Here is a 23234-nt window from a genome sequence, read left to right on the forward strand (position 1 = left end):
ATTATAATGCTGATAGGGTAATTAGTTTAATGATTAAGTAAAAGTATAATATAGATTTTCTAAGTATAAGGGATAATAGGTAATTAGTTTAATGATTAATTAACGATTATATTTATAGGGGTACATATGTAAATAAATAATTGTAAGGGGATATATTTATTTATGTGATTTTTTTGGTTAAAAATAAGCACACAAAAAAATAGAAAGGAAAAAGAAGCGATCAGTGGGATCTTTTCAGAGAGCCAAAGGACGCCGGCTCTGCAATCCATTTTACCAGGGGTCTCTTACCGACCTCCGCCTGCCTCCATCTCGATCCCGTCGACTCTTCCTGCCGAGAGGTTTTCTGGTTCCCTGATTTATTGCTGAAATCTTTTGATTCGGCGCTTGTTTTCGCTCGAACCCTTGAATCTTTTTTCAAGATTGGATCTTTGGATGCAAGTTTCCGTCTTTTTACTGCAAACGCCGTTCAGTGTGCCTGTTCTTGCTTAAATCGGCTTGAACTTGTTAGGAATTTCATGTACGAACGTTTCCATGTCCTTGTTCAGATTTCTTTTTTCTCTTGAATTTGGTCGTGCAGTTGTTCTTTCTTGTAGGAATGAGATGGACTTGTTTCCCAGGGTTGTTTTGTGAGCGGAGAATAAACGAGGATTATCCGGATATGGGAAATTTTGGTTCTTGGTGTGGCATGACTCCCAGCTGATTGTTTCCCTATATTATTGTTTCTTTAATGTCACTGTTTTGTTGCTGAATTTTGTGAATGAAGACATATTAGATCGAACATAGGATCCTTACGTAGTAAATCATGCTTTGACGACACCTTGGTTGTGATAGATTTTTGAAGTCCCTTGATGTGACAGTTTGTAAGTCCCTTGGTCTGCGCCTATGGTCATGTACTATGTTCTCTGTAGATTGTTCTGTTGGAGGAGAATTATGAATGTATTATTCTCTTTGAACTTCAGAGGACATTATTTAGGGTTGGTGGCTTCAGGACCAGTGGTGTGGGATATGAAGAGTAAATGAACGGGTTGTTTCTGGACTAATGTAATGTAATGGTGAGACTGATCATTAATTTTAGAAATTATTAGCTGTTCTCTATGGACAACTATAAAATGAGGAACAGTCGATGGTCTTAGGGATGAGCTGTCTCTCAACTCCATGCTAAAAATGTGGATCCTTCGTGGTATTGCATCTAGCAGATCTGAACTTGCGCTTTCTTTTGGCCAGGAGATCATTGTAGTCCACCTTTTCTTTTCTAAATGTTATGAGTATACATTTGTCCTTATCAGAAGAAGGGAAATTGCAATTCACTGAATATGATCTGTTGTCATGGGTTTGACAGGACTTAGTATTAATTTTTTCTAATCTTGTACAACATTATCTGTAGTACTGATAATAAAATATGGTTACTGAATTGGTGTATGCTCTTCTGTGTCTTTTCAGTCATTTTTTCAAAATCAAACCTCTTTCCTGAAACATGAACTTCATGCCGTTGCTTCATTTATGTTACTTTAACAAATGTTTATTGGTTTCTTTCTTGCCTCTTCATATAACCTACTTTATCTTTTACCTCAAAAAATACACTAGAATTATACCTGAGCCAGATAATTAGTAGAAGATGGCTCTACAGTTGTGAGGGCTATCTTACTCAGTGTAGCACATAAATGAATAGTGGTGAATATTAAAATCTTCATGTCTTAAAATTGCAACCGGATTTTTCTTTTAGCTGGCTTGAATTTCTCGATGATTGACTTCTCAAGATATGAAGTTAGGAACCCATAGCTACTTGGGTATGATAGAATAAAGATTTTCAAACTAAATACAGTAGTTGCATCGACCAAATGTAATGTCTACTATACTTATATGTATAAGCACATATGTGCATACATAATTAAGCATGTGTACATAGATACAAACTCAAAGTCGTTTGAAGTAATATCAGCTTACTTATGTCTGATCATGTCTAAGTATATATCGGCTATGTTTATATGTAGGGAGTGAATGGATGTTCATGAATGTGTGTATGTTTGTAGCTAGGTAGGTAAATGTATACGCATTAGTAGATGTGTAATATGTGTGCTTACGCATGAACATCTATGGATTGACAATAGGTCTTTCATTCCCTTTCAACAAAGTGTCACCTTGTAGAAAGGCTACCTTATTTATTATCATTCATTTGTTAGTATGAATGTGCCAGTGTGTGTTAACACTTAATATGATATTATTGCATTTTTTTAATGGATAAATAGATACATATAATTTCATATTTGTAAGATGTCATCTTGCGGAAAGGCCATTTCATAAATGTCATATATGCATTAGCCATCATTTGTTCATGGTGCAGGCTGGAAGATGTTCAACTTTTGTGCCTGAAGAAATAAGAGAGATTGGTACATGCTGGCTTGCATTATCAGTAGCTACTTTGCTGAGCTAAATCTCAGGTTGGTAGAATCTGCTAATGACCAACTTTGTATTGTTCTCTTTCTCTGTGAAACAAAACAAATGTCAACACTACCATTCATATGTTTCCTTTATTGGATTAGATGATCTACTCATTCGCTTTTTCTAATTGCATTGTCTAGAACCATATGCACTGGACTACCCTTTAGTACTAGGATAAGAAATAAGGATATCTGTCGATTATGAATGAGCGATTTGTGATGTTACTAACATGTTTTTCATGGCCTTTTGCAAGTTCAATATGATATTCATGCTAACAAAGTGTCCTTGTTACTATGTAACTGCATTTGACTGTCTTATATGTAACTGAAGCTTTTGAAGGGTAGTGAGAGCAAAAATAGAAGACATTCTTTAAATTATAAGTTAGCTTTGAAGTTATCTATGGTAGCATTAAGCCATTAAGCCACTAAGAACGGATGTTGTCTATATTAGGCTGATGATTAATTTTGTAGGGATGCTTAGCAGTTAGCTCATTGATGATGGCTGAGAATTTCATTTATAACAAAATTGATATGGCAGTCTCTGAGACTAGATGTGTCATTCATATGAATAACAGAATAAGTCAATATGAAATATGGCCAAGCTTTGTAGTCAGTGACCTCAGACGAAATGTTCTGTGGTAGGTGGAATTCATACACTAATTTTTTATGCTAAACCTTGACCAGATATATATTTGGAAGTTTGATCATTCTGTAATAATACCTTTTTGCCCCAGTGAACTCATTGTTAATTTCTTTAAAATGCATATATGTGATAAGGACTTCTTGTTTGTTTAAGTGAACTGTCTAAAGTCTATTGCATCATCCATGATCTAGAGATCTAGATTATTTTACTCGTGAACTTGTGTTAGCCGATGATAATTGTGTTGAGGCTGACCTGTTGGTATTCTTTTGAGATTGCAAATTTTGAATTCTTAGTCTTGACTGTTTTGCTTTGACTTACTTTACAATACATATTAATTTGACACTTCTGTGCTAGCAGAAATGTATAAAATGAGCTATTTTGTCTGTGGATGTAGTATAGTCAATAGAGATTTGTTGTGTCTAGGTGGCAAACATGCACAGTTGTATATCTGGCTATTGATTTCCTAAAATAAAGGTTTGTGAGGGATAATCTTTATGATTTAGTCAACAAGTAGTTTTACAATCTTTTCTTCCTTATCTCTATAAAGCTGCTAGACCTTTTGTAACTTTGTATATTTTCTTAGTGGAAAATGAATTTGCAGGTTTCTTTGGACCGCCTTATTTACCATATTTTGCAGTTAGAGAGTTCACCTCTCAGACTCAAGTAGTCTGTGTCGACTGTCAAGTGTATTTCCCTTGTTCTGAAGCAAAATTTAAAGGTGTTTTTTCTTTTGTGCAGCATTCATATTCTTTTGTCAATAATTTCCTTACTGTTATATGAAGTTGGTTTTGTTTAAAATTTATCTCCTTGCATTTCCACCTCACAGAAATGGGGATATATCTCAGCACTCCCAAAACTGAGAAATTTTCCGAAGATGGTGAGAATGATAGACTAAGGTTTGGCCTTTCATCTATGCAAGGATGGCGTGCAACTATGGAAGATGCAGTAAGTTCTTTTTTTTTTTCTTCATCTATTCATGCTCTCATGATTCTAATTGATTGTAGATTCCAAAAGTGCTTATAAAACCTTTAAGTACTTTTGTATTAGTTCACATTCTGGTTAATGGGTTAGACCAGAAACTATGTTTTTTTTTTATATCTTTGGGTGCCTAATTGGAATTCTTAATGACAAATTAGATAATGTTGAACCAATGTGCTTGACTACGTCTTTACATTTTGAGATTCAAATACAATTGTTTATGGGTTTGCTTTCTTCTATCTTTGTTGGCAAGTATCTGGAAGTTATGATTAGGACTTGCAACAGGTGGTGGTTCCAGTGGGAAACCCCAATGAAGTTGCACGAGGTTGAGAATGACCAATTGTTGCCAATCTAATGCCAAACCAAATTTGTCTATCATGAGATATTATGCTTATCATATACTTTATCAAGATTATGTGATAAAATTAGTATAATATTTTGCTTTGATACTGTAAGATAATTTTGCTTTAAATTTATGATTTATTACTGAGATCTGCAAAGGTCCAAGAGAAACTCACAGTTGTTCTTGTAACAGCTCTATTGAGCTTTTGAACTTTTGGAATCAAGCAAAAACATTTTTAAGAAATAAACCAACAGATGGTTGTTGTCTGATCATGTCAAGAAACTCAGGCAGCGCTTTTGTCATTTGCTGATATGGATTTAAATTTTGGTTGGACTACTATGTACCTACCAATATTTATTGGTTCAACGAAGTACTGGTATTGGACCGTATAGCCCCATACTGGTATATTTTCTTTTTTGTTTTAGTCAACCAGGCTGTGCAGATTGGTACACTGCCTGGTATACTAGTACCTTACTGGTTTGGTACCTTACCAAACTGGTATCAGGCAGGAATGTAAATCCTTGTCAATAGGTATATCGTTTTTTGGTTGGTTCTTACCATGGTTTGTCTTACCGGTTCATACCGGTATATCGATCGGCTATCGGTAGGATACGTACCAAAGCATGCTGATATATCGACACATGATACAATGAGGCATACCAACAAATCAGTATGTACCATCAGTATTAGTCATCTGTTGACCAGTATTTATTGTCTATACCGGGCGGTATGCCGTGGTACAGTGAACCTTGGTTCTTATTATGTCATAGAAAAAAATGATTGATTGCTCAATACAAACAATTTTTTTTGTGCTATTTTAACCGAATTTCACTTTTTCTGTTTTATGATGGTTTTATTGGATCTATATTTTACTTGTCTGTTCATTTGCCTTGGCATACTCCTATACTGGTCAACAGGACAACATATATTCTGGAATGACTTGCTGATCTGTGCTATAGCAAGAATGCTGGTGACCGAAGGTTGCAACGATGGGGATTGAGTAAATAAGTACAGGGTACACAACTTCAGCTTTGGGATAAGTGTATACTAATATCACACTTAAGAAAAAGATTGAAAAACAAAGAAAGCAATTAGGTCATGTCAGCTGTAGTATTAGCTGACATGACAGTGCATCGTCAATTTTACCGGAAAATTTAAAATATTGCATGCCCTTTATCTTGTTAAGCATATGAAATTATGAGGAAAAAAATAGAAGAGAAAAACTAACCAAAGGTTGTATGAAGAAAATGGATGTAGTTGCCAAGCCTTCCATTTCCTCCACCTTAAAGCTGCTTATGAGAAAAAGCTTCATGAGCTTTAGTCATATCCTTATCTCCAATGCAGTATGGAGACACAAAAAGGAGGTACAAGATTTCTTTCTTCTTTGATATACTATAACATGATACTTATTGTTGGGAGTTGGGACCAGATGATTACAAGTAGTCCCAAAAGACCCAAAAAGATCAATTTCTCTTTAATACTCAAAATCTATATGAATGATTGATAGGTATCTGTCATTCTGCCTTGTGCATTTGTTTTTATCACAACCATCACACAAGTCCATAACCTGGCCTCTCCTGGTTTATCTTTGTGCTTTTACTTGTGTTACCTTATGTACTCTTTTCCTGTTTTGTTCTGTATTATTCATAATTTTAGTAATTTCACGACTTACATTTACATTAAATTGTATCCTTACCCGATTTGTTCTTTAGCATGCTGCATTGCCAGATCTTGATGACTGCACATCATTCTTTGGCGTTTATGATGGCCATGGTGGTAAGTATAAATTATCTCTAAATTGCAACTAATGCCACTACAACTTGATTTTAAAGGTTTCTGTTGGCTTTTCCCTTTCTAGCTTGTCCCTTCTTTGAAACCTAGGTTCTTTCAGAAGATCATTCAAGTTGTATACTTGTTAGACCCTTGTTTTTGTCATTTGTTATTTGTTTTCTTCTCTTTTTTATTGTTTTGGTATTAGTGTTCAACTTTCCTGGCTAATTATTTAGGTCTGGAAACTAAGGCTGCTTTTACATTTTTTAGTTTGTGTGATGTTGGATCTGCTGCTTGTGTTTTGTACTGTGATGGAACCATTTCTTAAATGTTCATAAGGTTGAAATGTATTTTGCTAACATATAGAAGAGAACTCACTGTTTCTGGTCAAGTATATAATGATGCCATCCTCCAATTGAGTAGAATGCTAGTGTTTATGTGAAATGACCATAATATCTTCTGGGCTATCAAGATAACATAGAGAGGTAAGTTATTGTTGATTGCTATGTGATCTATGAGGAATTTTTTGACTTGATATCTCAGGAACTTTTGAAGTCACAAAATGTTTTATTTTGTGCTCCTTTTGACTGGTGACACATATGCTGTCGGTTTGTGAGCAGTGCCAAAATTATCAAAATTGAAAATATCAATCCATATAGGCGTCATCTTGATATAAGGTCAATATAAGCTTTGAAAAAGAAATTATTTGTCAATTCGATCATCTTGGCAGCTTGATGATTTTTGGATGTTTGATTTGTACTGAAAAATAATAGAAACCATCTTGTGCCTATGCCAACATTACTTGAAGGTGCTTATCTTATTAAACATATATCTGCTTTTGCAAAGCAGTTGGATCTAATCAAGAATGCTAGCAGTTGGATCTGCTTGCAAATTGTGTGCTTCATACCAAAAGGCAATGCACCAAGCTGGTGCTTTTCAGCCATATTTGATGATACATTATGCTCTGTTGTTGATGACAATGGTACAGATTTGATATCATGAAACAGCTAGTTGCAATTACATTTAAACTCCCATGAACCAGCACAATTCATGACCTTGTTTTTACTTGATGTGATAAACAAGCTAGCTGAAATTCCACCATAAATCCCATGAGTCAGCACAATTCATGTCTTTGTTTTTATCTAAGAACTCCTGGCTGTAGAACAAATGACACTTTCATTAAATGAAACAAAGTCTACACTGCAAAAAGAATGTTCTCTTGTGAGAATAATTTCTGTGCCTGTATGACATTGAAATGCGATGCATTTTTGTTTATGATGCTTTGTGATGTATGTGTTTCTCTCAGTGTTCCTTTATGTCAAGAAATTCTTTTTACTAGTTTTAGTTTGATACTTGGTTGTTTCAGGAAAAGTAGTTGCTAAGTTTTGTGCAAAGTACCTCCACACTCAGGTTCTCAAGAATGAAGCTAGTTCGACAGGAGATTTAGGTACTTCTGTTCAAAGAGCTTTCTTGAGGTAACTTAATACCTTTCTTTTGTAGTAATATTATGAATTATCAATTACTTAATGAATCATGCAGCTGCATGAAGAGCATTATTTTTTATTTTGAAGATAAAGTAGTATTGCAATTTTGTTTCTTCAGAATGGATGAAATGATGCAAGGACAGAGAGGGTGGAGAGAACTAGCCGTACTTGGAGATAAGATAAACAAGTTCACTGGCATGATAGAAGGCTTGATTTGGTCTCCAAGGGGCAGTGACTCAAATAATCATGAAGATGATTGGGCCTTCGAGGAGGTAATATCTGAGTGGACTATGCTTATAGAAGCTACACCATGTTTTTTGGATTTCTATTTGACCCAATATAAAATATGATGAGCTAGATAATGGGAGAGCAACAGGCCTGAACTTATTGTAGTTTTGTTTCTGGAAATGTCTCATGCCTACTTTTTTAAAATAGATCAATTCAGCAGTAACTTGGGTAGCACTAGGTGACTGTTTGGTGCATATACGTCTCTTAGTGACTATGAATAAGGATTATGTTTTGTGAAAGATGAATTAATTAATGGACCTAATCATTGAAACACATGATGAACAGCTCGACTAGGGTGTAACTTACAGGCGTAAATAGGATGACCCAAGTTGAGATTGCACTTTCTGTTTCATGAGCTTAGTTTGAGCTTCTGATGTGACATGGTTGATGGTATTGAAACAACATTAACACAACAAAGATGAAATTATAAGTTTCCCACTTTATTAAATTTACAAATATCACTTGGGAATCTAGACTAGGTAATTATCAGATAGGTCTTGATGCAGGATAGTGAAAATTATTGACAATGGAATTTGGTTAATTCACGAGTATGGGTTGCCATTCTCAGCATGCTGTCCCGTGACAGTCCATTGGACCCTGGTCCCATATAAATGTGGCCATGTGACCAGCACTCGGCTACCACGAGCCTAGGCAAATGCTCGTGCCATAGCGTGTTGGATGGTTGTCACCTGTTGACAAGTTGTCACAATAAGGTGATCATTACCAAGGTTTCAAATACCTGTCAAACATGTGTGTATTAGGCACATATACAAGTGTAGTAACTCTATGAATTGGTTAATTGACCTGAGCATGTATTAGGTGGCTTACCACATGGTTGGATGCATTTCACTCTATATATTTTGGTATTTTTTGTGATGGATGATAATTCTTTCCTTTCCCTTTTCAGAGGGTGGATGGGTGGTAAAGTAGATTATCAAGATCCTTGGGTTTAATACAATTTGTTCTGCCCATTTCAGATAAGATTTTATGTTTGTTTTGAAAAGTATATCTTAGGCTGGAATATTAGCTACTCCCAGACCTTATCTGATCTCCTGTTAATGCTCTGTGCCAAGCTCTCCACTTCCAAGGAGGGCTGTAAAGGGAAAATGATTATGATGGCTAAACGTAACTCTTTTCTAATGTTAATCAAACTTTAAAACCTAAGATATCTCATAAGGTTGAATTTACCTTCACAATTTTGTGCAGCAAATTGGACTGGCTTGGGGTAGCATTTTGTTAATAAGTGCGTAAATGGTGGTCAGGCCCTTTCCAAGTCTAACTGCAGTCACTTTCTTGTTTAGTGAGGTTTCACTCCGAGTAAATTCTCAGCTGACAGATGTCTTTCATTTCTTCCATGTGAGTTAGTGTTCAATCCTTAACTGCGGCTTGGGTGTCATTGATGTGTGACTGTGTGGGTGTACCAACGCAATATGCTTTTGATATGTATGATAGCACGGCTATTGCAATCTAGTGTGGCAACTGTTTTCTTCTATATTCATTACTTGTTCTGCCAATATACAATTTTTTTAACAGAAGCCATAGTCAAGACAAGATGCTTCATATTGCGCTTACATTTTAAATTTAACCATATTACTTGTATTTCCAGCAGTTATTTTGACTTCGATTTCAATATTTAGGGCCCCCACTCTGACTTCTCTGGACCAACATCTGGCAGCACAGCTTGTGTAGCAATCATGAGAGGTAACCAACTCGTTGTTGCAAATGCTGGAGATTCGCGCTGTGTGATCTCTAGGAAGGGACAGGTATAGTACCCAGGGTCATCTTTTTACATTTGGCTGGAGCTTAGGCCCAATATTACTGGTAGATTATTTTTGCTTATGAGCTGATGTGTTTTAATTGTTTTTTCAATTTGCAGGCATACAATTTGTCAAGAGACCACAAACCAGAACTTGACGCTGAAAGAGAAAGAATACTAAAAGCAGGGGGTTTTATACATGGAGGGAGAGTGAATGGAAGCTTAAATCTTGCAAGAGCAATTGGTGCTTTTCATTTCTGTAGAACAAATTTGAGGAGTCTTTTTATTTACATGTCTAATTATCTGTTATGCTCTAGGAGACATGGAATTCAAGCAGAACAAGTTCTTGCCTGTTGAAAAACAAATAGTAACTGCTAACCCCGACGTAAACAATGTAAGTTCTGTGTCCATGTGCTTGTGTTATATTGTTTTCTTTTATTGAGAAAAAAAGGTAGTAGAATAATGCCCTTAAACTCTATTAACTAAATGGACTTTGTATTAGTTACTAAACATAAAACAAAGTTGTGATGACTTAGTGCAGCTTTCTTAAGCATTATGGTCAATTTTACAGGTGGAGCTTTGTGATGATGATGACTTCATTGTTCTTGCGTGCGATGGTATTTGGTAGGAGTTTCTGTTTTTCTTGCCATGCATGCATATTTTGTCATTATGGTTTTCTGATTCCAGGAACTTGTTAGGATGAGGAATATTGCCTCTCTTACATTTGAGAAAAAGGAAAATGGGAAAATCTGTCATATCTGCCTCCCTTTTATCCATTTTTTTAAATTAGTGCCTTTATTGCTCTCTCTCTCTCTCTCTCTGGCTCTCTTGTTCATTTGTTCATTTCTTCAGCTCCTAGAACATACTAATATACCATCCATCTGCATATGGTAGTTTTGGAGGGGCATAATTATAGCTGTCCTATCTATATCCTACAAATTGTAGTTTAGTCTCTTCTCCACCAAACATTCACCCTAAAAAATTATTTTTAACAATGGCAATTAAAATAGTCTCTGGAAACACCATTATGTTTGAATGTACACAACTGCATGACTCATTTTGCATATTCTTTATCGATCTTTCGAGTCCATCTTGTTCACAAATACGATAGATATGCCAGATCTGTCAAATACTTCTTTAATTGGATATCCATATTCACTTTCAATTTTTGTTTCTACAATTTCATTCTGGCTCTATTGTTTCCAGGGATTGCATGTCAAGCCAACAGCTGGTAAATTTCATACATGAGCACATAAACAAGGTAATTGCAAAGTTCACTAGTGAAAATTGTCTTTTATCTTGTAATATAACGAGGAGCCTTACTATTAAATGCCACGAATGCCTTTTAGTGTTCAAATGTCCTGATTTTGACACTGAAATGATAGCATCATGAACGTGTCGTTGATTATCAATATTCCTCTATATAACTTCAGGAAACATCTCTATCTGCTGTGTGCGAGAAAGTGCTCGACAGGTGTTTGGCACCTTCAACACTTGGTGGAGAAGGATGTGACAATATGACCATGATTTTGGTTCAGTTTAAGAAACCAATCAATTCCAATGCTGTCAGTGCCGAGCAGTCAACTCAGGCTACACCAGGGTCCGAGAGTTCATCCGCTGACTGAAGGTGAACAATTCTTGATGTTGATGGTACACTTGACACTGTCGGAACCAGATTATCCTTTATTATTACTATTAATCCCTTTCACTACTTTCCAACTTGACTTAGTTACATCGCTTTTTAGGATATCAACAAAATGCAGTAAAAGAGGTTCAAAGTGTATTTCTCATGTGCATTATTCTCAGAAGGAATTTATTTCATATGATACACAATCGCTGATATCTGTTGCTTTATGGAGTTGTCCCTTCATGCCTATAGATTGTTCCACTTCAATGCATCAGTTCATAATTTCATGTTATCTTTCTGGTTTTTTTTCTCTATCGTGGCAATGAAACTAGAAAAGTTATACTGATAAACCTACATATTTTAGGAAGTTGATCTAGTATTTGGAAATATCTTCTTGTAGTTATATTATCAATAGTTCCTTGGGCTCATACACTGGTTGTGGTTGTAACTTGACACAATTTCCATTATGAAGTGTCATCTTCATGTTTGCTGATTACTTGCTCATTTAATCGGATGCCAGTGATTTGATTTCAGCTAAGTGCATGCTGGATTCCAGACACTCACATAATAAACCATGTGATAATGGTGCCCTTCCGATGCATTTAGGTATGGTATATCTCACTGCCAAATTATGCTTATGCAATTCCGAGATAAAAATAATAATAATTTCTAATTGATACACAGGTCCTACTTTTAGGTTTGAATTATTAATTTTTTCCTCTGAACATAATGCATTTAGTGGATTGCGGATTTTGGTTGGCATATGATTGGATAATTATGATAGCGATAAGAAATGGTGGAACAGTAGTAAAGAATATGGCAAGAAAAAGATATGACTTGTTCATTGAAATTTATTTTCTTAAAAATTCTTATCACTGTCTTCCTGAATCCATTAGTTATAAGATATCTGGCAGTGTCCTTACTGTTGATCCACTTTTTCTTTTTTCCTTTAGATATCTTGAGCTGTTAAAGAGTTTCTCAACATTGTTTTTTCTTTTTGTTATTTCAACTTTTTTTGTTTTACAAATGTGAAAAAGTAGATTATCATTCATTCAAGTAGAATGGGAATACAGAGGCATCCATGGACTACCCTAATGCAATCTCTGGTTACATGATCAACCTTGACGTCCTCAAACATCCAGCCACATGAAAGTACTGGATTAAGAAGAACACCTGATAGGATAAGTTATCTGATTCCAAACTCACATTCATCAACTCCATTTTAGCTGCAAAAGTGACTGCATTACTTACTGTCAACTGAGGCTTCTACAGTTTCAGAGATGATTTCCTACTGCCTTCTAACTGAAACTGCCATCCAGCATATCTGATCCTTGGGATTCTGACAACAACACTCTCCTTTGTTTCTGAGAAGTTGGTGGTTTATTATTTTATCTTGATTCATCTCTTCTTTTTCCCCTGATACTGCAATGTGTTGGATTAGCACATTGATAGTGTTGCAGAGAAATAGAGCTCTTATTAACTCCTCTTTCTTTAAGAGTCCATTGTTTCTATCCTGCCACAATACAGGAAATTATGCATTGATCCTTAGATCTTGTGAATAGATAACACCCAGACTCTGCATCTGGGTTGGCCAATCATCAAGTAGCCTTGATCTATTTCACCCATTGTATCTTACAAGATAATAGAAGACATGAATCTAAACCCTCAATGCTACTTGGTCTTGCCATGACATCTTCTGCTTCTTCAACATCTGGTTCACTCCCTTTCCTGGCCTCAAATATCTTCTTCGACTTAACGATTCTCAGATGATCTGCAGCTCCTCCATTTCTTCAGCATGAATCTCATGAGAGTGCTGCTCGATGCGAGTAGTTTGCGCTACGATTGTAGCATTTGTTCTTGTCAGCAGACCTTGTTCAAATCTATTGCTGTTGAAGCACTTGGAACCAAGGTTTGTTCTACCGACTCTCTCGGGTCGGTATAGTATGTTCGATAGGTGATCAAGATGCAGATTACTTGAGTTCCCATCGTGTTGGTATAGAGCGGTACATATCATCAGTCGATAAGAATCTCGAGTGTATGTTGGTATTCTTTGATAGGTTTGTGTGTTTCCTTTGCAATAATCTACAGGAATGTTGATTTAGTTGAAGACCATACAAAAAGTATAGAATGGTTTTTATGAAATCTGTCCTTTTGATGCATGCCTAAGCATCAAAGGCTGAGACAGGCAAAACAATTGGTAAGATGTAGAATAAACAGATACTACGCAACAGAACGCAGAAACAAAATAGATTGAAATCTATTGCAATTGCTTCGATTCAGTTTTCTGATGAAATAAAATGTAGAAAAAAATCATGTCAAGAGAGAGATGAAAAGAGGAGATCGTTCGAGGCACAGTAATAGATCAAGAAAGTCCAGTACCGAATAAAATCTCATGTTTGGGAGGCTTTTTCCAACCATCAGAGACAAAAAAAAAAGATACGAGAAGACAACAGTGTACATTTGGAGCATTCTGAGCCACCACGAATAGCCATTCGTTTTGCTCTTTCGGTATGGACGTCAAAGGACACTTCTAGGAGATGAGAGTGGTGTTTACTCTCCAACCTTCCAACCAACGTGAGATTGATTATATATCATCTTATTAAAGAATTAGTAAACCAAAATGTTAAAAATGTACTTTTTAAAATGGATTTAAGAACGATATTTGGGTGCTAAATGACAGTAGAAAATATATTTCTTATTAAGTAAACAAGATGCATCATTTTGTAGGTGACTGAAAATTCCATACTACCATAAGCTAAAACCAAATCGACCACTATATATATCTGAAGAAAGCTCATGCTTCATAGAACAGCAAATTCTCTTTAAGTTTTGAAGTGTTTGTCAAATGAAAATTATTACATTAATAAAACTAATCCATCGAAAAACAAAAGTCCACCCATGTACATTTCGCAAAAGTACTAAAAAAAAATTGTCAACTAATCAGCAACTTGATTATCATCCATCGGTAGTGGTTTGCGCGATGCTCGAATCAATCCTAAATAATACTTTCCAACTCGGAAGGATTCTCTTTTCTTCAATATGACAGTCTCAGCCATATTTATAGAATCAGCTTGAATGATTAAATTTGAGATTTCATTTTGAATTTGCACATTGTAGGAGCTCATGCGCTTCGGCTGGTAGTTCGAACACAGACTTGCAACTCCTTCGGCACGTACCTGCAACAACAAGGATTTTTTTTTTTTTGTAAGTCCTCTTGAGTACAAATTCAACCCATTAACCCCTGATGACCACCAAAAGATTCCACATTCACCTAGGCAAATGATTCTACCACACCATAGCCTCAAATTTGGAAAACAAGCAAAAATATTCATTATATAGAAGTAAGAGCGTATCGAAAACCGAGTGTTAACCGGACAATGGTTTATAAAAAATGTATTGCTTTTTAAAGGATCCTAATAGAAAAAAAAAACCAAAGAGATTCAAAGATAAAAGCAGGCAGTTCAAAGTAAGGCTGTCTTTTGTTCTTTCTGGAGGGTCGACCAAAAGAAGCTGCTTTCCATGGTTTGACATTGTACCAGTCAAGCATTTTCTTTTCTTTGTTCATGATGTATTAGTTGGATTGTTACTCATCACAAAAGCCTAAGTTAATAGGAAAAGGAATTAACATATATCCAAAGTAGATTAATGAGCTTGACACAGAGATCCAACTGCAAGATTATGGTGTAAGTCAAAATGGGTAGAATCAGATTTCAGACAAATGACCTGCTCTGATACTTGTATGCACACAGTGAGCCAAATTCAAGTATTCTAATCAAGCTGAATTGGTTGGACAACAAGTGTTCCATCTTCCACCATTCGTTGGATCAGTAATCTTTATTTTTTTATTCAGAATAGGAAACAACCAAAGATCTTTTAAAAATCAAGAAAAAAGTTCATTCCAAATCATTACCAATATACTTGCAGAAAGCACGCTTACAATTTTCAAGAGAACCAACAACAGCATATAGACACCAAGCAGCATTAAAGAACTTCTCTTCCAAGATGCAAGTCTTCTGTCATGTTATTTTTTCAGAGAACCTTTGGTGGCCATGTTAATATAATTACTGACATCTACAGGATGCAAATATAATAAATGGTGATGGAATAAAGAACTGCATTAACAAGCACTATTTCTGTGAAGGATTTTCTCAATCTTAACCATCCTCTTTCAAATTGTAACCACCAAGTTCTCAGTTCTACCAAGCATATCTGTCTCCATCTAACGTTTCATTGCTTTACTCCTATAAACTTCCTCCAGCCTCTACCACAATAGGTCTGAAATAACTTGCTAATTTCTTGATCTCCATTGCGGCCGAAAGCTTAGTTCTTTGTTTACTTAATCATAAAGATGTTAAACTTGAGAAGGCTGGAGAACTACCATAATGTAATCTTTATTTATTACACCATTGTTGACATAACATATTGCATAATCCTTTTGGCTCCCTTTTATCATGTATCACAATCACTACTCTAAAGTTTTTACTTTCCTCCATGAGCTGGTGAACTTAGTTTCAGTTTTGGCTTACATATGTTGAGTAACCATGAATTTTGTTGTTACAAGACTCATATCAACCATCAGGACCATCTGTAGTTATTTTTGGTAGACTTGTTCCGATGTGATGGGACTAGTGTTTCCATTCTGTGTCCACTAGGCAATACAGGCACCAAGAAATTAAAGTATAATGCTCTTGTTAATTGACCATTTCTTCTTCCCTTCACATCATTATTTCTAGTCTTTATCCCACTTGCCGACAATTGCTACCTGTAATCCGCTCTTACAATTGATAGCCACATCTCATGTATAGCCATCCCCTTCCATTTTTTATGCTAAAACTTCATTAGATTTCAAAAAGTAGATTGCCAACCACGACCAAAGGTGAATGAAACGTTTAAATTCAAGCAAACTAAGACAAGTTCAGTATTGCCCCTTTACTATGTGGTTACCCAATCTGTAAGGGACAAGGAGCAGGGGACAGGATGAGAAATAAAGATACTCCAGGCAACGGCCCTTTCTATAGTCTCAGAAAATGGAAAAGAAGAGGGAGGCACAAGGAAAGAATTGCCCCTTAACTATGTGGTTACCCAATCTGTAAGGGACAAGGAGCAGGGGACAGGATGAGAAATAAAGATACTCCAGGCAACGGCCCTTTCTATAGTTTCAGAAAATGGAAAAGAAGAGGGAGGCACAAGGAAAGAAGGGAGACCAAGGTCTGGCTACAAATATATATAGACTCGGAATTTTCAGCATCAAAATGACACTAAAATGTATAGCTATGTATAGGATTAAGCAAGGCACTATTCTGATAGATTATCATAGGTAATTGGAAAAAGGTCAAGAGTAAAGGAGAGGGAAAAAAAAGAACCTGAGACTAATCCATCAAACAACAGCGATTGTAACCTTTTCCTTTGGCTCCAAAAGTACCAATTCAGCTGCCATCTCATGTCTTTTTCATTTCTGAAACAGAAAATAAAATATAGAACAAACAAAATGCTTAAGTTAAACAGACAACTATTACAATTCTCAATAAACAAGACACAGAAGATAAGTTAAACAGAGCCCATATATTCATTGTTGTAATTAGTATGACCTGTATAGACAGCAAATTTTCTAAGATATAGTGTCATGGATCTTGAAATTTATGCATGCATTAACTTGTTGAATTAACAATGAGTTCAAATATGACCATGATGTGGTTCTGATAACTGTCTTTATATGAGACAAAGATAATACTGAAAAAGGAATGCAATTTGTAAGCTTGAGACAATAATGTTTAAACAAAACAAACTCATTATGCATCCCAGGAAAGCAACCTATTAGTTGCAACTTAAATGAGGGAATTAATGGACCAAATAACAAAACTTTATCAAATTCTTTGATCTTTCCAGTTTTCATGGAATGGAAAAAGAATTAATTAAAATTGGTTGTCAAAGCACCTGAGGTGATTTTGCCAATAATAACTTCTTCTCAGAAATTCAAACTTGGAAACAGACACTTGAGGTGATTTCTAATCCGACCTTTAATGTGTTGTCGACTTCACTTCACGCCTTCAACTTCTGTGACAAAATATACATACAACTGACCAAAAGTTTCGACTCTCTTGTAGAATGCCTCTCTTGAGCACATTCATTTGCCAAACCAAGCCCTCATAACTATTTGCTCTTTATTGAGAATACTAACTAGTTGTTGAACCTGGATTGATACTATCAATCAATATGACAAACCAAAAGACCTTGTGATGCATCTTTATAGACCACAGATATGCAGGATAACCTACTTCATATGCTGTCGGATTAAATATCAACTTCCAGAACCTACATTTCACCTTAAACATGGATGTAGATGAAAGCCCTTGTATCGCAGTAATTAGTGGCTGCAAAATCATCCATCAACCAATCAAATGGTCAGGTCTTCAATTGCCCTCAACATGGTTTACAGCAGGCTTGTACCCTGAATGGATAAATATTTACTCATTAGTAGGCGATACAAACATAATAGTAAAATAATCAAATATAAAATTTTATATGGTTAAGTTGACAATTTATTTAGTGCTAGAGTAGTTGTTTTATATGATGATTAATGATAAATGATAAATGATGTACATTCAACACATTTTACTGATCATCGATGCTTAATATAAGCAACATGTAAACAATTTATTTAATCTTTTGTTATATTCAAAAAGTAATTTCTAAGCAAAACAAGGTATTTTTAATATGTCTCCTTGAATTACCTTCCAAGTATTCTAAAAGTTTTCAATTCTTTTAATTACTTCTATAAAAATTGGATATTTTGATAGAGTATCCTTCAGATATCCAAGCAATATCCTACAAATACGTAATCGGCACATACCTGACACAGATGCAGCAAGCAATTTGAAGTGTTCATGCGTCACAGGGTCGCTGCCTTGTCAAGTGGTGGTGGATTTTTCTAGTTCAACAGCAGCTTTCACACAGAGTGCATAGCAAAATGTGGAAGTAAACAGTAAGTCTTTTGGTCTAGGAGGGAATTGTGAGCACCAGAGGCACAAGGTGGGATGAGGTGACTATAGTGCATGGCTATATATGGAAGGAAATTTCTGTGATTTAGCTTATAGTGTAACACTTGGATTCTTTATACTTATATATGTTGGACATTTTTTTACTTCACCTTGTGCAGGCATGACGTAATCCCAAGTCCTATATTTTCCAGTGCTACAAACAAAAATTTAAATTGAATAAGATGTAGTTCTGTTGCACCAGATTTAGGATCCAAGTAATAATTTTCCTTCACACATTGGCACAGGTAAAACAAGATTTGCCACCTTACTACCAAATGATCATCGAATCCACACACTTTTCTACCCTGTGGCATTCAGTTTGCTCTCTAGAAGGCTATTTTGACTGTCTAGTGACTCAAAAGATCAAAATACTGGTTTGCCACCAATAAGACTGTCAACCGAAGTCATCGAACAAATGCAATAGTCTGGAACCTGACCCAATCTGCACCCTCTGTAGTGTTGAAAATGAGTCCAAAGAGTCATCTTCTTTTCTGATAATTTCCTGTTTGTGGTGCAAGGCTGAGAAACAACTGCTAATAAGCATGGTTTACATGCTATAGCAGTGGATGATTCATTCTAATACTTCCAAACTGGAGTTACATGGACAAGGTCAGAGAACCAATGTGGGCTGTGGTGCCTGCTATAGTGTCAAATAATCTAGGTAGTCCTGAAAGATAAACCTCCCCATAACCTGAGCGATTAAATAGTAATATGGGTGATAGGTTTTATTAGTCAATTTATTTGATAACTAAAATAAGAGCATAATGCCAAATGAAATGTTTCAAAAGACAATCACTTTCATAAAGAACTGCTTGGAGCATTCGCAGTGAATCAATTTTCAGCAAAACATCCTTCCAATTGCTTTTATAACTAAAAGCAAACTGTAAGATATAAAACAAAGAAATATTCCTTCATAACATTTGTCATAAGACATAAGAATGAGTACTAAAAATATCATGATTGATTTAACATCTTAGTAACTATTGAGAACTAAAAACAGCATAATGCCAAATCAAATGCTAAGACAATCAACTAGAGGTTTGAGTCACACAAATAACTGCCTTTATTTATTTGGAAGTGAAATTATTTTGTACCAAGACGATTCGTTGATGGCTCTTATCCACTAACAATAAACTATAATCTAAAGAAAGAGAAAATTCCCCCACTAGAATTGCCTTAAGACATAAGAATGGGAACTCAAAATATCCCAATTGATTTGACAATAGTCATATACATTGATAAGAGCATAATGCCAAACCAAATGCAAGAAAAAGACCATCACTCATAGGTTTCATTCATAAAAATAACTGCTTGCATGATTTTGCCAGTGAAACTAATTCTGTGGCAAGACATTTTGTTGATTGCTATTATCACTATCAAGAGATCATAAGCTATAAATAAGAATATTAGTCCATAAAAATAGCCTTAAGGCAATTAATAATGGGAGGTTCAAATATCCTGATCGATTTAACAGTCACAGTAACCACTGAGAACTTGGCTCGTAGTTCTTTTTAGCTTGTCGAAGAATTAATGTGGAAAACCAAAACTGAGCTGTCTACTCTCCCACATAAAGTTTCGAAGTTTGGAACTACATGTCCATGATTTCCTCGTGGTTGGGCATCAAGTGTTTGACATATTAATATTACCCCCAAATCCAATTCTCCATAAAGATCAAGTAACCCATACCCTGACATCTAAAAAGAGACAAACCAAACTATCATGGTGTACAACATAAGAGAGAACTTTCTTCAACAAACCAAGAGCTACTGAGAGTAAATGAGCAGGCAAGAATATTCAATGCAATGTTTGCAGACAAAAGGAAGAAAAAGATAAAAGTGGAAAGTTGGCCTAGCTGCACATCCGTGGTACCAAAATTCTACAAAGACCTGGTTTTGGCCTTCCACAAGGCCATTCATTCGTCACCATCTACAAGCAAAATAGAAACCAATGAATAGACAATAAAAGAAGGGGTAATTCAGGCAAAAGGAGTGATCTTGGGAAGCCTCAAATAGCCTCCGGGAATCAGTTCCTTCACAGATCGAAACAAAACAAAGAGAGAGAGAGAGAGAGAGAGAGAGAGAGAGAGAGCACTCAAGGTCCCTCGAAGTGTAAGTTCATAATTTCCACTGTAAAAAACACAAGAAACCTGAAGAAGGAAGGAGACAACTCCATGGAATAATAAGGCACTGCAGTAACAAAAACCACCACAAAACAAATTCGTGAAAGGGAAAAGAGAGATCCCAGCTTTCTTTTTGTCGGATCCAAAAGCGTCTTCGCTTCTTGGAAAAGAAACCCTAGAAAAAAGAACCGGCTCAAGTTTCATTATTGTCGTCCACACCGGAAAGTAGGATTCGTTGAAGACCCAAAAAAATCTGAACTTTGGCGATAAGATGGCAAACGATGGAAGAAAAATGAAAGAAGACTCAAAAGTCACAAGGAAGAAAAAGAAAGAAAGGGAAAGGAAACACAGCTCTCAAGACTGCCATCAAAATCCCAGCTTTGCTCAAAGATGTATATCCAAAGAACAAGAACAAGAAACGAGAGACAGAACGAGAGAGAGAGAGAGAGAGAGAGAGAGAGAGAGAGAGAGAAGCAATGGTGAAACAGTAGATTCGTTGAAGCACTCAGTACGCAGTTAGAGAGTGAGAGGAGGAACGCAGCGTGAAGTACCTTCGAACTATCGCCTCAATATGAATTGGTACTTGGCCTCTCAAAAGTCCCGCTTCCGCCTCCCAAATCTCATTTCTTTAAGCTCAAATCCGAGGCCTCCGATAGAAAACTACACGCGAAATCCTTGATCAAGCAGTTTCCAACGCAAAGCAAACGAAAACGAGAGGCAAAAAAAAAAAGAGCAGCAACAAAAGATCGATCTCGACTGGTACAGCGAGCAATCATATTAGGACTCCACTCTACTCTACTACCGAGGCCGAAGAGGAAGAAGAAGATAAGGCTGACAGGATGAGGAGTGAGCACGCAGCGGAAACAGCAGCGCCATCCCATCATTTTTTGTTCCCTCCCTGTGCTCACTCTCTTCTGTCAACCCCCCCTCCTCTTCCCTCTCCAAATCTCTCTCCCCACTCCTCTCCGCCTGCTCGTATAAACCCACAAAAGAACAATCCATAGGGAGAGGTGCAGTTGAGGTTGCATCTGTCCTCGATTTAGCTTGATTCATGTGTAATAACCCTAATTATTATTACACATGAGAATTTAATATATATATATATATATATATGTATAATAGCGCTGAAAGAGATTAAATTCATGTTAAATGTGAATTATTATTCTTGAAACACCGAAAAATGGATTTAGAAAATATTTATCTTACGAAAACAAATAAAAATAAAGGAGTTTTTTCGATTTTTTGGAAAAAAAGAAATATAAATGGAGTGGAGGAATTGAGTCTCCGAGTAAGGTAGAGGACGTGGTCTCTGCTGCACCCGACGGCGACCGAGGAGGAGTCGGCAACCGAGGTGGGACCCACGGGGCCAAGTCGAGCGCCGGCGACAGTAGGAGGGACGCTCGCTCCGTCCTTCCTGTACGAATTCGACTGCGACCACAACTCCCTCGCTTGGTAGACCCATATATATATATATATACAAATCAGAATAATAAAAGGAATATGCGTAAAACTTTACATTATTTACATAAAAGGTATATCTGATTTATTGAGAGTATTTGAAAATAATTAATAACTTGTTTGTTCTTCAGGGTTCGAATTTAGATTATATAGATTATGAATTGTGTCTTTGGTTATATATTCTTGCTTGGAAAAAGAAAAAGGAAAATTGCCTTCTTTCTCTTCCCGGAGGGCGCATGAAACGTCAATGTCGTGACACACAGAATGAGCGCAGCTGTTTGGGCTTACCAGTTTGGATAAGTTCGAGCTGCTGTGTCGTTAATGGTTGTTCAGATATGTGTGAGGATAAGAAGTAGCTGTACTTGAGACGACAGCTTCTACATATTTTCCAGCAGTTGTTTTGTTTTGCTTCTGCAAAACATGTGAGTATACATTACAAGGAAAGAGAATTTGAATTGATTGAATTATTATTTTTTTATTTTACAAATTATAAACTCATAAACAATTTTCCCAGGATCACATAACATGATGTGATGTGGACATAGATCGAGAATGGAAATCATTAATCTTTGTTATCGATTCGATGCCTTGAATTATTGTAATCTCAAATTTGTTTCAATTTTAGCGTGGAATATAATCTAATAATCCATTCTCACCACCTAATCTATGACTTCTTCCAAAAATTTAATGAGATATACTTAATTAATGTAAAACTCATTATATAAAAGAAAAAAAATGCAACCCTAATCACTACAAGTATAGAAAATTAAATATAAAATACATCAAATTTAAAACATGAAATGTCGATAATGAATGTATACATAATTTATATATTTGTCTATCAAACATAAAGGTAAAATAATAAATACAAAAATGAAGGATAGGATATTAAAATTATAAACTAACAACACATAATACGGACAATGTAAATACCATTCATTGGTTATTTTGATCAATCGAATCTTGATTCTAGCTTTGGGATTGACAAATCAAAGGCAGAACGATCGATCGTTCAGTTCGGTTGAAGTTTCGATCTCAGTATCCGCTCTTTCATAAACAACGAACGCATCATCATTACGTACTTATAATTGAAATGTCATCTGATTGAGAAAACCATAAGACAACACTATCGAGCATTTACCTGGGATTGATATTTTTAGATAAATAAGAATTAACAATTCTCTCCCTCTTTCTGTTCTCTATCGAGTAAAATCTAGAAGAATAAAAAAAACTAGTATTTTTACTTTCATTATTCTTAATCAAATGATGTCATTATAAGTTTAGCCCCCAAAT

The 23234-nt window shown here is 35.8% G+C and overlaps 1 protein-coding gene and 1 long non-coding RNA gene across 8 annotated transcripts; one reads left to right on the forward strand and one right to left on the reverse strand.

Moving 5' to 3' along the window:
* The first annotated feature begins 200 nt into the window (after positions 1–200).
* Positions 201–11554, forward strand: LOC103981297 (probable protein phosphatase 2C 11). Of its 5 annotated transcripts, none has more exons than XM_009397976.3 (13): positions 201–338; positions 2342–2438; positions 3665–3799; positions 3908–4026; positions 6115–6178; positions 7539–7647; positions 7775–7928; positions 9582–9707; positions 9821–9944; positions 10018–10094; positions 10272–10324; positions 10907–10961; positions 11134–11554. In XM_009397976.3, exons 4-13 carry the CDS (start codon positions 3910–3912, stop codon positions 11323–11325), a joined length of 1071 nt encoding a protein of 356 aa, XP_009396251.2. In that variant the 5' UTR covers positions 201–338; positions 2342–2438; positions 3665–3799; positions 3908–3909; the 3' UTR covers positions 11326–11554. The 5 variants fall into 5 exon arrangements, with proteins under 5 accessions (XP_009396251.2, XP_009396250.2, XP_065021793.1 ...); XM_009397975.3 differs by having other exon boundaries at positions 3683–3799; XM_065165721.1 differs by lacking the exon at positions 201–338 and adding an exon at positions 368–517.
* Positions 11555–14109: 2555 nt separating this feature from the next.
* LOC135647818 (uncharacterized) lies at positions 14110–21528 on the reverse strand. Of its 3 annotated transcripts, none has more exons than XR_010500530.1 (4): positions 18178–21528; positions 17651–17775; positions 16691–16782; positions 14110–14503 (listed from the first exon to the last, which is right to left on the reverse strand). It is a non-coding gene; the product is annotated as an uncharacterized LOC135647818 (long non-coding RNA). The 3 variants fall into 3 exon arrangements; XR_010500524.1 differs by having other exon boundaries at positions 17651–20290; positions 21035–21523; XR_010500518.1 differs by having other exon boundaries at positions 17651–21519.
* Between the last annotated feature and the right edge of the window lie 1706 nt (positions 21529–23234).

Source organism: Musa acuminata, chromosome BXJ1-4, assembly GCF_036884655.1.
Source record: "Musa acuminata AAA Group cultivar baxijiao chromosome BXJ1-4, Cavendish_Baxijiao_AAA, whole genome shotgun sequence".
NCBI classification, from domain to species: domain Eukaryota; kingdom Viridiplantae; phylum Streptophyta; class Magnoliopsida; order Zingiberales; family Musaceae; genus Musa; species Musa acuminata.

Coding starts and splice junctions, on each gene's coding strand:
- LOC103981297 (XM_009397976.3), top strand. CDS start 3,910: ATGGGGATATATCTCAGCACTCCCAAAACTGAGAAATTTTCCGAAGAT. Junction 9,708..9,820: donor TGATCTCTAGGAAGGGACAG/GTATAGTACCCA, acceptor TTCAATTTGCAG/GCATACAATTTGTCAAGAGA. Junction 10,095..10,271: donor CTAACCCCGACGTAAACAAT/GTAAGTTCTGTG, acceptor TCAATTTTACAG/GTGGAGCTTTGTGATGATGA.